Genomic DNA, 16,511 nt, shown 5'->3' with positions numbered 1-16,511 from the left:
ACTTCTCGAACCTACTTAATAGTGATAGCTGCGCATGTCACAGAGAATGTGAAGATCCCGATACCCCAATCGTTGACTACGGAATTGATGTTCCGCTACCCGACCATGACGAGGTGAGAATAGCGATAACGCGGCGAAGGAACAATAAAGCCGCGGGCGCCGACGGACTGCCGGCTGAGCTATTCAAACATGGCGGCGAGGAGCTGGTAAGGTGCATGCTTCAGCTCCTATGCAAAATATGGTTGGATGAAAGCATGCATGCCGATTGGAATTTAAGTGTGCTCTGCCCAATCCGTAAGAACGGCGATCCTGCAATTTGTGCCAATTACCGCGGGATTAGTCTACTAAATATCGCCTATAAGGTTCTAGCGAGCGTATTGTGTGAAAGGCTGAAGCCCACCGTCAACCAACTGATTGGACCTTATCAGTGTGGCTTTAGACCTGGAAAGTCTACCATCGACCAAATATTCACAATACGCGAAATCTTGGAAAATACCCATGAAAGGAGAATCGACACACACCATCTTTTCGTCGACTTCAAAGCTGCATTCGACAGTACGGAAAGGAGTTACTTGTATGCCGCGATGTCTGAAAACTAATACGGCTATGCAAGATGACGTTGCTTAACACCAGCAGCGCCGTCAGAATTGGGAAGGACCTTTCCGAGCCGTTTGATACCAAACGAGGTTTCAGACAGGGTGACTCGCTGTCATGTGACTTCTTTTACATGATGTTGGAGAGCATCGTACGAGCCACAGAACTTAATCGCTCAGGCACAATTTTTTTAAGAGCGTACAATTGAACCTCCTGTCATCAAACAAACAGTCGGTGCACTCGCGTATCTGCACCCACGTCATAGTTATGATTTCGAGGTTGTAAAGGACTTGGTATACTTAGGAACCAGCATTAACACCGATAACAATGTCAGCCTTGAAATCCAACGTAGAATCTCTCTTGCCAACAAGTGCTACTTTGGACTAAGTAGGCAATTGAGTAGTAAAGTCCTCTCTCGACGAACAAAACTAACACTCTACAAGACTCTCATCATGCCCGTCCTAACGTATGGCGCAGAAGCGTGGACGATGACAACACCCGATGAAGTGTCTCTTGGAGTGTTTGAGAGAAAGATTCTGCGCAAGATTTTTGGACCTTTGCACGTTGGCAACGGCGAATATCGCAGACGATGGAACGATGAGCTGCACGAGCTTTACGACGACATAGACATAGTGCAGCGAATAAAGATCCAGCGGCTACGTTGGCTGGGTCATGTCGTCCGAATGGTTACAAACGCTCCGGCACTGAAAGTATTCGATGCGGTACCAGCTGGTGGTAGTAGAAGAAGAGGAAGGCCTCCTCTGCGTTGGAAAGATCAGGTGGAGAAGGACTTGGCTTCACTTGGTGGTCCAATTGGCGCCGGTTAGCACGAGAAAGAAACGACTGGCACGCTTTGTTAAACTCGGCCAAAATCGCGTAAGCGGTTATCGCGCCAATTAAGAAGAAGAAGATTTAAGAATACGCACAGAAAACTTAATATTAAGTTACACGCAAATTGGAAAAAGCGTTTCAGAGTGCTTTTCAAACTTTAAACTTGTTTTTCTCAAAATGGTGTTTTCAAAGTCGGTGACCAACATTACTCGAGAACGGCTAAACCGATTAATCTCAATTTTTAGAACGAGCTTCTTAAATATATTTTTCATTAATTAATCGAAGATTTTTTCTCACCGATAAATAATTTATTTTTATAAATAATTTAAGGCCAAAATTTTGGTCAAAAACCGCCATTTTGTCAAAAAAAATTATTTTTCTTATTTCTTCGATTAACTACTAGATTTAACATGACTTTAACGATATCTGTTAGGTTTTTTAATTTCAGTTCCAGTTCAGGGGCTCTCGGAGATCAGCTGTAGCTCCTTATCCTAAATATTTTTACTAATACTAAGTCTTAAAATACAGTTAAAAGATAATATAGTATTTGTAAAAATTTTTAGATCAATAAATTTAAAAGTTTTCTCAGAAAAAAATCTGTAAAACTCGCTTTTTTCGGCCTTCTAACTGCATATAACCCCTTAAACTAATATTGAGAGCTTTCTGTATATCTAGTCTGTAAGATTTTTGTAATCATAGACTTAATAAAGAAGCAAATATGAGTATTATAAGGTGCGCAAAATTAATTATTGTATCGGAAGATTTTTAATTTTTGCAAATTGCGTCGTTCGTTACTTGACTTTGGTGAAGTACACAACTGCAGTATCAAACAGGCAAGCAGTGGAGCGCGTAAAGGTCATAACAAAGGTTTATATCACCAAAAATCGTTTTTTTTTTATTTACATATGTAGTAAAAAAGTAATTTAAAAAGAATATTTGATGATTAATTTTCCGTCGCCTTGTAACTATCCGGTGATAATATTTCAATGAACTCATGACGCTTGTGAACGAAATCGAGAAAAATAAGTGAATTTACTTAAATTCTAGTGGCGTTCAAAATGACGTCGCATACTGTTATATTATACGAGTATATTAGTTGGGGAATAAAGAAATCTATTATTTTCTCAGTAGATGGTTGTAGTTGTCGATATCTCGTGAAGAATCGGTCAAACAATTTAAGGGGGGGTAAGGGATTAACGCTAAAAAAAAAAACACTTTTTTCATGAATTTATTGTAGCGAAACGGTTCAAGTCAGTTTATTAAGAGTTGTTGCATATTAATATATAAAGTAACATTTCAAGAATATTTGATAAAATTTTCATGTAAAAATATTGCAAAATGAGCGAATGAGAGCACATTTACGTAGACGTCTTTTCAAAAATACATTTTGCAGCAGTCAGCATATCTCAGCGTAGAATCATCTGAAATCAAAAAAATCGAATAATTTAGTTAAAGTATGAGTTAAACTTCCCCCCACCGTTTATTTTGACGATTTATTTTCATTTTCAGCTATTTGGTAGTCGTTTGAAGTAAAAAGTGATTTTTGACGAAAAAATGCCGCCATTTTGTAGGTGTAAAACCACCTTAATATAAAAAAAAATGGCGAAAAAAAACGTTGGGGGGAGGTTTTTTATATGTAAAATATGTGTGCAAAATTTCAAAAGGATCGGTTGAGTAGTTTTCAAATGCCAATGACTACGCACTTTAAAAAAAAAGGTTCGAGAAATCCGTGTTTAAAGTTTGTAACGGACTACGCGCGCAACTGCTGCGTCTCGGCAGATGTTTGAGGCGGCTCGGCTTTATGCTCTATAACTTAAAAAGTTTTGCTCGGATTGACTTAAAATTTTAACACGGTATTTTGGAAATGTTTTACTACAATAACATGCAAAAAAAAATCGATTTTTATCCCTATATTTTTATATTTTTTATTTTGCTCTTTTCATTGAAACCACTGAAATAATTGAATATTTACTTGCATTTACATTATTTATTCAATATTTTTTATGTACTTGCACGAGTTTGTGTATACAGTTTGCAAGTATACAGTTAATTGCGTTTTGGCATGTAATGCTTTAATAGGAATGCAAGAAAAAAATAACATAAAAATATACGACTGGCCAACTAGCCAGAGTGACGTCTTTCATAAACTAAGTTTTGTTACAAATAATTATTTTCCTCACAAAAGCACTTGGCTCAGAATAGTGTCAAAGCTCCAAAGCATATATACATACATATGTACATGTATATGTATATAAAACTCGTGTGTAAAGAGGTACGCAAACTATGTGCGAATTTGCCGATAACTCGTTTGTGAGGTGCATTAAACTTTACGGCTACAACAATAGTAACAGCAGGAAAAAAATAGAAACAACCGGCCCAATACTAATCGACTGTGTATGGATGTGTGTGTAGTTGCTATGTAGGATTTGTACTTTTGATTATAAACCTTCCATGTTCTGTTTGTCCTTATGCGACCGCAATTATTTGTGGTGCGCCGTCCATGGGTTGCAGTGGTAAATCACAAAACTATATATGCATGTAGTTTATGTGCGTGTATGTATATATAGTTGCGGACATAACGGTCCCATCAGGTAGTAAGACTGCATTCAAAACTAAGCACATAAGATTTAGAATAGTATGTCGAATTTTGAGTAAATGATCGAAAGTGGAAAGACAGAGTGTTGGTCGTACAGAAAGGAAATATATGCTACTGAAGAAATAATTGGCAATATACCGACGGATATTTCTTCATTAATTTTGAGTTTGCCAAGTGTGTCAAGAGTGCAGTTGACTCGAGACGCATCAGAAGGACTACCTTGAAGGAGATCAGTGTTTGGAACGGATAAGCTAGCCAAATTGATTTACAACTATGAGTAACACTTCTTCTTCTTCTTGATTGGCGCGATAACCGCTTACACGGTTTTGGCCAAATTTAACAAAACGCGCCAGTCATTTCGTTCTCGTATTAACCGGCGCCAGTTGGACACCCCAAGTGATGCCGAGTCCTTCTCCACCTAATCTTGCCAACGCAGAGGAGGCCTTCTTCTTCAGAGCCGGAGTGTTTTTATCCATTTGAACGACTTGACCCAGCCAACGAGGCCGCCGTTTTCGTGAAGCTCACACAGCTTATTGCTCTATCATCTATGATACTCGCAGTCACCTACGGGCAATGCTTCAAAAATCTTGCGCAGTATCTCTCAAACACTACAAGGGACGCCTCATCGAATGCTGTCATCGTTAAAGCTTCTGCGCCATACGTTAGGACGGGCATGACGAGAGCTTTGTGGAGTATTACTCGTAGTTTTGTTCGTCGAGAGAGGACTTTACTACTCATTTGCCTACTTAGTCCAAAGTAGCACTTGTTGGCAAGAGGGACTCTACGTTGGATTTCTAGGCTGACATTAACACCTGTTAATGCAGGTTCCTAAATAAACTAAGACTCTTATAACTTATAAATCATAACGGTCAACAGTGACGTGGGTGCCGATACGCGAGTGTGCCGACTGTTTGTTTGATGACAAGAGGTACTTCGCTTTATCCTCGTTCACCACCAGACCCATTCGCTTTGGTTCTTTATCCAATTTGAAAAAGGTAGAATTAACAGCGTGGTTGTTAAGGCCGAAACCTCGTTTGGTATAAAATGGCTGGGAGAGGTTCTTCCCAATTCTGACGGCGCTGCCGGTATTGAACAAAGACATGCATAGCCGTATTAGTTTTGCGGGCATACCAAATTCAAATACCTTTTCGTGCTGTCGAATGAACCTTTGAAATCGACAAAAATATGGTGTGTGTCGATTCTCCTTTCATGGGCTTTTCCCAAGACTTGTCATATGCTAGCGTTTCTGAGGCCTTTATGATACTTAAATTAGCAGGCTGGATAATTGGCGATAGAAACCAACCTTATACTTTCTCCTAGCAAATGTTAAATTTTCAATAAGCAGGAATTTCTTTAGTATCGACGTGTCATGGTATTTTCTACAACGGAAAAAATCAAGGATCGCTTATTTTCGGAAGGTATAAAAGCAAAAGAAATTTATGAACGAATGTTGAAAGTGTATAAGAACTTTTCGCCATTAATTAATAAAGTAGAAAGATTGGTTGCTGAATTTAAACTTGGTAGTATAAGCCTTGAAGACGATCCACGGCAGGGACGTCCAACAACAGGAGAAATCGTAGAAAAAGTATATTGGAATTGTTGAGTGATTGAAAGAGATTTTTGTAGAAGCCTTATGCATCTCATTGGGCAGTGTGAGCAATATTTTGACTGAAGTGTTGGGCTTCAACAAACTGTGTGCCGCATTCGCTAACAATGGAACAAAAACACATTCGAATGCGACGACGCTCTCAGCAACATTTAGAGCATTACCGAAAGGATAAAGTGGATTTTCTGCATATATTCATCACTGTGGATATGACTTTGGTCTATAACCATGATCCTAAATCAACACAAGACGCCAAAAAGTGGTGTTAATCTGGCTATTTGCTTTCCCTATTTCTGTGGAACTGAGATCTTCCAATTCGTTAAAAAATTGTTTGCCTAGAATAGCAAATCTCCGTCTGGATAGAGCAGGACAATGGCACAGAAGGTGCAAGATTGTCTCCTCCTCTTGCTCATCAAGACAACTTCTACAGAAGTCGTGTGCTTGCACACCCATCCTTTGGGCGTGCCTACCTATTAGGCAATGTCCCGTTATGACTGAAATCAGTGTGCTAAGACTGTGTTTATTTTGGCTTAGCAAAGATTCTGTGAGTTTAGCACTAAGCGTCGGCCACAGTTGATGGGCGATTTTGCAGGTGGCTTCATTGCGCCATCTTTCGTTTGCTTCCCTTACGATTTCTTCAAGGATAAGTAGCTTACATGTTTGTAAGGGAATGCCTATGTCGTTGTCTATGCACTCATCGGTCAACTTGGTGCCGAGTCTCGCTAGTTCATCGGCTCTACAGTTACCCTCAATGTCGCGATGGCCAGGAACCCATATTATCCTTAGGCGAAATGACTCAGCCATCTCGTTAAGAGATGTGCGGCATTTCATGGCTACCTTGGAGGTTGTCGACTGCTGTGTGAGGGATTTTATCGCCGCCTGGCTGTCAGTGAAAATGTAGATGTCATTTCTGGATATCGCATCACACTGTACCAGTGTCGCGGATTTCGTTATTGCCATCACTTCGGCCTGAAAGACACTACAGTAGTCGGGGAGCCGAAAACTGAAGGAGATCCCCAGATGCTCGGAGTATACACCTCCGCCCACCCTGACCTCGAGCTTTGAGCCATCTGTGTATACATGGATAGACTCGTCCTGTCTTACATCGTCCCGTTCCCACTCTTCCCTTGAGGGTAGGAGGGTCGTGAACGATGTAATGGCAAGTGTGGGTGGGAGTGCATAGTCCACCAATCCGGGAATCTCCGAAGTGCCAGCCAGGATTTTGCCGTGACCGTAGCTCTTATTTGACCACTTGCTTAGAGTGTTCAGCCTTATTGCCGTGTTGCGCACGATGTATTTTGCCTGCCAAGTAACTTCCATCTGTTTGCAGACCTGAAAATATTCATGCATAGAAAGCAGTTTTCATCAAATGATGAGGTCATAACAGCTATGGAAACGTAGTTTGAGGGCCTTCCAGATTCTCACTTCAGAGATGGAATTCATGAATTGGAATTGTGTATTACAAACCATAAAATTATGGTTTTCTTATCGACCCGCAAAACTTATTGAACAATCTAGAACAAAGTGGCACAAAATTAATTAATCTATGGGATTTTAGTGAAAGACTTACTCAGGTTATAATACTCATACAACATTCGAGCCGAAATGGTATCGATATCCATATGTAGCTTAAGGCGCTCGCTGCCAGAAAAACTGGATTCACTTACCAATTACTATTTTGGAAACTAGTTGAAATAAATTTCAAGAGGGTAAGCTTTATAAAAAATAAAAGTTTTATAAATTTATTGAGAGATTATTAAATTTGGCCGGGTTATGATGGCGTACTCTGTAGGATCTGACCAACAATACATATCTATATAAGAAGACACACATACATACATACACATGCATGAGTTGTATACAAATATAAGAACTTTTCTTAAGAATAAGAAAATAGAAAGTGGACCATAGAAAATCGAAAACCTCCATAAACATATGTACATACATACATACATTGCATATGTATATGTGATTAAGTAGATTTGAACATATCCCAGCAAGAAGAGTGGCGGTCACGTTACCCTTCACGTAACCGCCACGCGTGGCCGTTAAACTGTCACTAACCACGCCCCTTTACAATCACGTTGTTAAAAGCGTTGGGAAAATCGTGCCAAAAACTTTGTGTACGTGTGTTTTCTATCCTTTTCATACATATGGATTCGTTTGCCAGTGCCAGTTTCATATAAACGTAGCGACGAACAAAATAACTTTTAAGCCAGCGGCGACAGCACAGCGCGATAGCCCAGCGGCTAGCAATGTGGGCTTCCGATCCGAAATCCTTGGTTCGAATCACAAAAAAAAAAATTTTTTTTATACATTTATTTTATTTTGTTTTATGATATGTTTATGAGGAGATTTTTTTCATGGCAGAAATACACTCGGTATTTTGCCATTACCTTCTGATGGGCGACCGCTATTAGAAAAATGTTTTTATTAATTTTGCTTTCACCGAGATTCGAACTGACGTTTTCTCTGTGAATTCTGAATAGTAATCACGCACCAACCCATTCGGCTACGGCGTTTGTTTACTTTGACTGATGCAAAAATCAGGAAAACTATATGAATAAAGTTTGCTTACGCTTACGCATTTGCCAAAGGTTGACAATTTGATTCTCGGCCTACTTTGATATCAAAAAGAGAGAAAAGATATCTTTTTGACTTATTGCTTTGACAGCCACTTGCCGTTTTTTTTTGTTTTTTTTTTCTATTGATGCAAAAATGAGAAAAAATATATGAATGAAGTTTGCTTACTGCTTACACATTTTCCAAAGGTGACGGAGAATAAAAAAAAAGTCGATTTTCAAACAAATACGAGTGCATATGTGTTAGTAACATACAAAAAAGTGTAATTGTGTTAGAGTTTCGGTCACGCAGGTTTTGCTGGGTAACAGTATGTTTTCCGTGTATTGCTATAAGTAAGGCAGTACGTCCGCGGTACATAAGTAGGCGGTGAAAGTATTTCACATGGCTTTGCACAACTACTAAGAAGTCTAAAAGTCACGCTTAATGAATTCAAAGCAGTTTACCAGCAAGAATTGAAGCGTGATAAATATACTATTAACTTTATATTCCCATACATAAAGTCACGGAAAGAATCTTAGAAGAAAAATCGGCCACATCTAATCTTAGTCAATTTTATAGTCACTTAAAGTCGCACGACGAGGAATTACAATATGACGATATTTAGAAATTTACAGAAGTCGAATTGTCAAATGCAACACTTTTATTGCGTCATCAAGGAGACGGCTTTTTGTTGTGAGAATTTATTTGTAATCATTCAATTTTGTTTTTGAAAAACCTTTTTACCAAATAAAAAAATTGATTTTGGTTAATGGAAATCGTTATTTTGACCTTTATAAGTACGTGCACCCATTGCTTTTCTGTTTACAGCATTCTTTTTTTCGCAGATAAACATCATCGAAGGTGCCGTCACACCAGTGGTATGAGTGGCATGCTCCCACTAACTGTATAAAATTCCTCCTTTCAAGGTTGATTCCACTTTGAGGCTGCTGAAAGCAGTTCATCAGCTGTCTCCTGACGCGAGGATGTCAATTCAAGTTTTGTCCGGCATTCACTAGGTTAGGAATTTGTGGGTCAATTGCACTAAGAATTTATCAACTACATTCTGTAAGCCTCGAAAAGTTTCTCGGGTTCATTAAAGAGTAAGAGAAATTTAAATATGAGTAAATTGTATAAATCCTCCTTGTTTTCCTGTTTGCCCTATCCATACTTCCTGCTTTTCTTTGTAGGTGTTAAGTACAATGAGCAGTCATGCCTGAGTCCTATCATTTCTATATCCATATAAATATACAAGGTGAAGCCCAAAATAAACAAGACTGGTGCCACAAAAATGTTTTTCATGGCGCCATCTTTTAATGAGTTAGTGCGTTGGAAGTTACATCCCTAGCTGACTTCCAGTGAAAGCTTAGTGACATTCGGTTCGGTGGACGCGAAGTTATTGCGTCTAAAGTGTGAGTATGTTCGTGTCATCGGTACAAAAGTGAGTTTCGAACAAAGAGCTAATATCAAATTTTGTTTTAAAATCGGTAAAACGTTTACCGAAACATTTGAATTGATGAAAAAAGTTTATGGCGATGATTGTCCATCTCGTGCCAGAGTTCATGAGTGGTTCAAATGTTTCAGAGATGGTTGAAGGACATACATGGCGATGAAGATACGAGCCGCCCAAAATCAGTAATACCGAAAACTTCATCGAAATTGTTCGTAAATTTATCAAAAATGAACCGAAATCATTGTTGAAATTCATGGAATCGGAGTTGAATATCTCCAAAACATCGATTTTAACTGATCATTTGGGCTTACGAAAGGTCTGTGCACGTTTCATACCAAACAAGTTTACTGAGGACCAAAAATTGTTCTGAATTCAACATTCGAAAGACTTCATCAAAGAGGGGGGAAAAGACGAGAGCTTCCTTTACAAGATTGTAACTGGTGATGAGATGAAACGTGGTATTTCCAGCATGAACCTGAAATTAAGCGTCAAAGTGTCGAATGGAAGGCCCCAGACGAGCCACCACCTAAAAAATCGCATTTGGAGTCGATGCTCACTTGTTTTTACGATTCCAAGGGAATTGTCCACAAGGAGTTCGTGCCGACGGGCCAAACCGTCAATGCAATTTTCTAGCTTGGCGTTTTGAAGGGTTTGTTGCATCGCATTCGTCGAACTCGCCCTGAATACCGCGAGGGAGGAAGTTGGCACTTATTGCATGATAATGCACCATCTCATCGATCCACTCTTGTGACTGATTTTTTGACTAGAAATCGCATTTTAACCATCAAACACTCACCGTATTCGCCTGATATGGCTCCCTGTGACTTCTACCTGTTCGGAAAATTGCATTTGGCCATGAAAGGAAAATATTTTGATTCCGGTCAATGACCTGAAACACTCTTTCGAAAAGCTTTTAAATCGCGGCCACAGAGGAATATTTTGAATTTTGCAAGGAGAATTTTTGTGCCACGGTGTTACAATTTAATTAACAAAGAAAGACAAAATACTCAAAATAATGAGATGAATCCCGGTAGTCATGCTCATCAATTCACACACGCGACAACATGAGTGAAAATTGAGATATTACAATGAAACTTTGTCACATGCCCCTCTTGATAAAAGAACCGAAGGTATTAATAAATTGGTTTATATAAGAGTTATTTTTAAAAATGCTGTTACTGTAATAATGAAGAACAAATATCTCTAGAAATAAAGCTGTGCGATCCTTTCCACATTTTGGAAAACATGCGCCGGGTATAAGTGTAAAGTTCGGTTTCACATGAATTGATGCAATTCTTTACTTGTTAGACAAAATTATATTTTCTGCTGCTTTTCTGTTAATGGTAATTGCATGACATTAATAAGAAATGAGTAGCATTTTTAAGTGGTTCGTGCAATTGTAGTATGCAAAAGAGGTGGTTGTTACGAGCAAAACAAATTAATTGAGATGGCTTTTGAGAAAAAGAAAACAAAATTAGGTTTACTATAGTAATTGAATCCTTTATTTCCTACCAAATACAAAACTCCACTAGAAGCGTCACATTCGGAAAAATCAGTTGAACGCCCATATAGTTTTATTTTTTTATTTGGGTTTTTTAACGATTCTTATTAATTTTTTAGAAGCGGATACTAATACGCAATTTTCATTTGATAATTTAACTTGTTTTAAGAAGCGGCCGCCGTAGCCGAATGGGTTGGTGCGTGATTATCATTCGTAATTCACAAAGAGATCGTTGGTTCGAATCTCGGTGAAAGCAAAATTAATAAAAACATTTTTCTAATAGCGGTCGCCCCTCGGCAGGCAATGGCAAACCTCCGAGTGTATTTCTGCCTTGAAAAAGCTCCTCATAAAAATATCTGCCGTTCGGAGTCGGCTTGAAACTGTAGGTCCCTCCATTTGTGGAACAACATCAAAACGCACACCACAAATAGGAGGAGAAGCTCGGCCAAACACCTCACAGAAGTGTACGCGCCAATTATTTATTTTTTTTTTTATTTTTAAGAAGCATTTAACAATATTATCTGCTACTTTGTGTGTTTTAAACGTTGTCGAGAAAAGATCAGCCAATTCAGAAAGCTCATAAAAAATGTGTTTACTTACTTCGAGATGAAGATACCTATATAAAATATGCTACAATTATTTAATATGCACAGGGTCCGGCACTCGAAGTGTAACCTATTAAAAAGCCCATAAATTTAGTTTGGTAAGTTTTTTTTTTTGTTTGTCTTTTTGTCGGGACAACTAGCAAGTGCAGCACTCAGACATTAATTATTGAGTCCATTGTATATTACTACACTTGGATTCCCTTTTAATTTTCTTTAAATCTATCCGATCTCCGAAGAAATCTGAGTAGATCTTGTGGTGCCAAGGAGCCAAGATGGTCGCTTCTTAACACATCAGTGCCAAAGACCTCAAACCTGATTCGGGCGAAGGCGGGGCAGACACACAGGAAGTGGTCCGCCGTCTCATCCTCCTCTTCACAAGCTGGGCAGAGTACACTGTCTGAGATGCCCAACCTTTCCATGTGCTTTGCCCACAGAAAGTGGCCCGTCATTAGTCCAACCAGCCGTCTGCACTCCCCTCTGCTTAATGACAGAAGGGTTTGCGACAGTCGATCGGACATGACAGGTAACATCAGTTTTGTCCATCTGCAGCCTCTCTCAGCCTGCCAAGCTCGCTTGTGGGTAGTAGTTACCCATTTGCTAACCGTGGCCGTGATGGCCGCAGAGGGGAGTGGCAAAGCGGGCTCTGGGCCAAAGAAGTTGGCTTCAGAGCCCATCTTAGCTAAGGAGTCAGAGGTCTCGTTACCCGCGATACCCACGTGTCCCGGGACCCATGTTAGCATCAGGCTATTATGTCTGCCGACATAGTTCAGCCTGGATTTACAGGACTTCACTACCCCTGATGTGGTTTGAGGGCTGTCTAAGGCCATAAGCGCTGCTTGGCTGTCGCTGCAGACACACATGAATCTGCCTCTCCATCGTTTTTCCACAACAAAGTTCATCGCTTCTTGAACTGCATATACCTCCGCTTGAAACACAGATGCATACATTCCAAGAGCAAAGTGCAGTTTTGTCCCGCTGGATTCCACGTAGACCCCAGAGCCGGAGCCATGCTCGGTCCTGGAGCCATCCGTAAAAATGCGAAAACAGTGTTTGCCGGGCTCATTTTCTGAGTCTCCCCACAACTGAGCCTCTGGTAGCACTACACTGTATCTCTTTTCAAGTACGACTCTTGATGGCATTGAGTCAAGGGGCATGGAGAGAATCGTTGGATCGATGTCCATGCCTTCTCTGTGTTCCAATGCCGGACAAGGGTAAGTAAGTTTGGTAAGTTACTTTAATTCAATTCAAAGTAAAAAATGTGTGTAAAAAAATAATACAAAATTAAGAATCAATTTCCTTTTGCTCGATATGACCACCTTTTGTCTTGACTATGGCCTTGAGACGGTCCAGAAACAAATTGCAAACTGGCCGAATGTGATTTGCAAGTATTTTGGCCCACACGCGGGCAATAGATTTTTCAGGGCCTCGAGACTGGTGAATCTTTTAGTTCGGACCTTGCTCTCCAAAATGGCTCAAAGATAGTAATTTATCGAATTCGCGTCTGGTGAATTTGAGAGCCATCGTGTGGACGTTATGAAGTTTGGAACGTTGTTTTTTGGCCATTCTTCGTTCACTCGAGCTTTGTGAGATGGTGACGAGTCCTGTTGAAACGTATATAGTCTGTCACCGAAATATTTGTCTGGCCACGGCTTCAAAGTAACCTGCAGAAGACTTTCCCGACAATATTTCAGATTTATCTTAAGCCAGGCTCGATGGAAATGATTGGAGAGCGCCCATCTACGGTTACAGCGGCTCAAACCATTATCTGTGGCGGGTGCTGCCTCCTGGTGGCCAATCAAAGACTCAAATTTTCGTGTGAAAGGTCGGTCAAATAAACCCTATAGTTTTGGGAGTTTGCGAATTGCTCAATTTGAGGTGCTCGAGCTCACTAACAATCGCTGGTTGTGATTTTCCATCCAAATATAATGCAATCACATTATTACGTTGGAAATCCATTACCGATTTTATTTTTTCGCGTTTCCTCTCAGCAAAATGCTTCCGCGCGCTTATAAACAATACTCTGGACTGTCATTTAGCCAATTAAAAGACAGCTGACGTCCTGCGCGAGTGGTCTGAAGTTGGCTACACCTCGAGTGCCGGACCCTTAGTAAGGAACTATCTTTTAAGTCCTCTGATGACCCATTACCAAACAAATTCAGAAAACATTTTATTTGATATTATTTTTCCAATATAACTTAAAAAATGTCCTTCTGCAATGGGCAGCTATACACTCAACCCTCCGTTGGACACCTTTTTTAAAACCTTCGGTTGGGCACACGGGTCTGGCCTTTATCCACAAATTGATAGAAAACTACATTTTAGGAAGCTACCTGGAAGTCTGGCCAGGCCCGGGTGCCCAATTGAAGGTTAAAAGACCAAAACAAGCCAAGCTATGCACAGGACTGTCCTTTTATTTTCTTCAACACCACCAGCGAGTGCACAATTACAGACTTTAAGGCCTTGAATGTTTTGATAAATTCGGACGACATGATACAGTTGATGGAATAAGTAACTGGAACTTTCGTTATGCCGATCTGTTTGTTTGATAGTTAGTCATACTCGCAAAAGCCAATGCGATCATCGAGGCATACTTTTGGTACTTAGGTAGATAACATTGTTAGATAAATAGATGGATAATATACATAGTTGAGTAAAACAGCAACGAAAGTAGATTTTGTATTCCAATTACTACTCCCCAATTCACAATACCCCAGAAATCTTAAGATTAGTTAACTTCAAGACAAAATTGTACCAGTTAGTATTACTCCTAATATATGATGGATTAACCTATACAGTTCTAAAATAATAACACTCTAGACTCAGCTAATGTCAGGTATTCTTTTCAAATGTGCTAAGACGCCTTATTATCTGCAGATATTGTCGAGCTCCACGTCCGAGTCGAAAAGCCTACTCGATGTAGCCGCGTAGGTTTGTGCGGGACTACACTTCGATTGATCTGATTGATTTAGCCTGGGGTAGCCTCAAAGTTGGATCCCAGCTCGTATGTCGTATACCGGTGTCTTAGCTTTTCGCTTATAAGCTCTTCCTTGATGGTAACTTGCTCCAAGGCAAAGAAAGTGTTCTTGCCCTATTTGTAACGCGATCACAGTCCATCTAGCCAATGCATAGCTTCGTTCCAGGTATTCCCCATTGGCCTGGTACTCATTGAACCAAACCATTTATTCCAAGATAGACAGAGCGCACTCGCTGCGGTACCACGGCTTTCACCAGTTCGGCGTAGTAGTGGAGTAGTCCATCCGAAAATCAGAACCAACCGGTTAGTTTCTCCACTCTACTGTTTTTGTTCGAAGAGATAACTTTCTCTTTTAAAGTCGATTAGAAAGGTGTGACAGAAAGTCACTTAAGTTTTTTGAATGATTCAAGTATTCGTTTAAATATTTATTTTCGAAAACAATGAAAATTTGTAAATTCTCTGCATAAAAACAAAATTGTTGCGTAACATATTTTTAGGCGTCAGAGACCAGGAAACCGGCGAACAGCAGCCAATCACTATGATATGCGAAAATTGATCACTTTTGATTTAGAGAAGGCATCGTAGCGTGAAAAAATATGCTTGGCGCATACACACACACACACACACACACACGAATTTGCCATATGCATTCAAATTATTAAAGTGTCATACGCTCAGTGCCGTCCTACGGCATAACGCGATAATTGCTCGCTGTAAGGCCTCGACAACCGGTTAGAGGGCACGCTATTGTCTGTATGGCCTTCATCATTTTGATATGGGCATGGAAAAGATAATGCAGAGATGTTGACTGTGTCGGAGAAAAAATCAATTTTTCCCTTCAACACATTGTTGTGCATATATGTATGTATGTGTGTGTGTACATACTTGCGCATTTGTAAATACATAACTATTTTGATATGCAAATACTTACATAAATGGCTATTTTTGTAATTATCTTTTTTTTAGCTCAAAAGCAAAACATATCATTACTTTTTGCCTTCCAATTGTTACACTCACCCAGGCAGCAGCGGTAGATAAGATGTGGTGGAATCCAAGGTGCGAATGGCAGTATTGCCGCGCAGCACTAGCTTTTCGCGTGTAATGCGTCGATATGTTTCCTCACCGCGTAATTTCGAGGACATTTTTGCATAATATTTTTTAACTTTGCACAAAATTTGTTGCGAGATTTTCTTTTAGGCTGCAAATTTTGTTTTAATTTTGATATGCCTCGAACTTTTAGTTCACATATTTTGCACAAACATACACATAATTGTACGCGCGTATGTGTGTATTTTTCATTTTAAATATTTATATAAAATTATTTTATTTCTGTATTTTCTTCTTCGTCTATGCGCTTAGGCAGGTCCTATAACCCTCGAATCGACTGCAACACTGTGGCTCTGAATTTTCACCGCCAACCAAACAACCAGTCAGGGCCAACGTACATACGAGCACATACGTATGTTTGCATGTGTGCGGTATCTGGTACATATCTGGCTGTGCATTTGGGCTGTTAGTCAAACAATCAATTCAACTACGCTTCGGATGCGGATGCTGTACGAAGGCGAAGACGAAATGGTTGCCGGTAGGGAAAAGAAAAAAAAGGAGACCTAAAGCAAAGCAAACACAATCGTCAGCAACAACAATAACAACAACTAATAAAAATTGTGTTAATGCGCAGGCTTTTCCACACGAAGGGTTTGCACTCAAATTAAAATTTTTTTTAAATTAATTTTTTTTTTTGAATTCTTTTCCCCACTGCTTAATTTTGCCATTTCTTCATTTATGTAAA

General features: G+C 39.7%; 1 protein-coding gene across 2 annotated transcripts in view; it reads right to left on the bottom strand.

Moving 5' to 3' along the window:
- The window catches only part of LOC129248734 (katanin p60 ATPase-containing subunit A-like 1), a 51,907-nt gene extending 35,816 nt beyond the window's left edge, over window positions 1–16,091 (bottom strand). For both annotated transcript variants that reach the window (XM_054888360.1, XM_054888365.1), the window contains exon 1: window positions 15,737–16,091. In XM_054888360.1, the coding sequence (XP_054744335.1) occupies window positions 15,737–15,861 (125 nt within the window). In that variant the 5' untranslated portion in view covers window positions 15,862–16,091. The remainder of the gene's footprint in view (window positions 1–15,736) is intronic.
- Between the last annotated feature and the right edge of the window lie 420 nt (window positions 16,092–16,511).

Source organism: Anastrepha obliqua, chromosome 1 (assembly GCF_027943255.1).
Source record: "Anastrepha obliqua isolate idAnaObli1 chromosome 1, idAnaObli1_1.0, whole genome shotgun sequence".
NCBI lineage: Eukaryota > Metazoa > Arthropoda > Insecta > Diptera > Tephritidae > Anastrepha > Anastrepha obliqua.
Note: the sequence above shows the minus strand (reverse complement) of the source record. Positions and strands in the feature narration are given on the sequence as shown.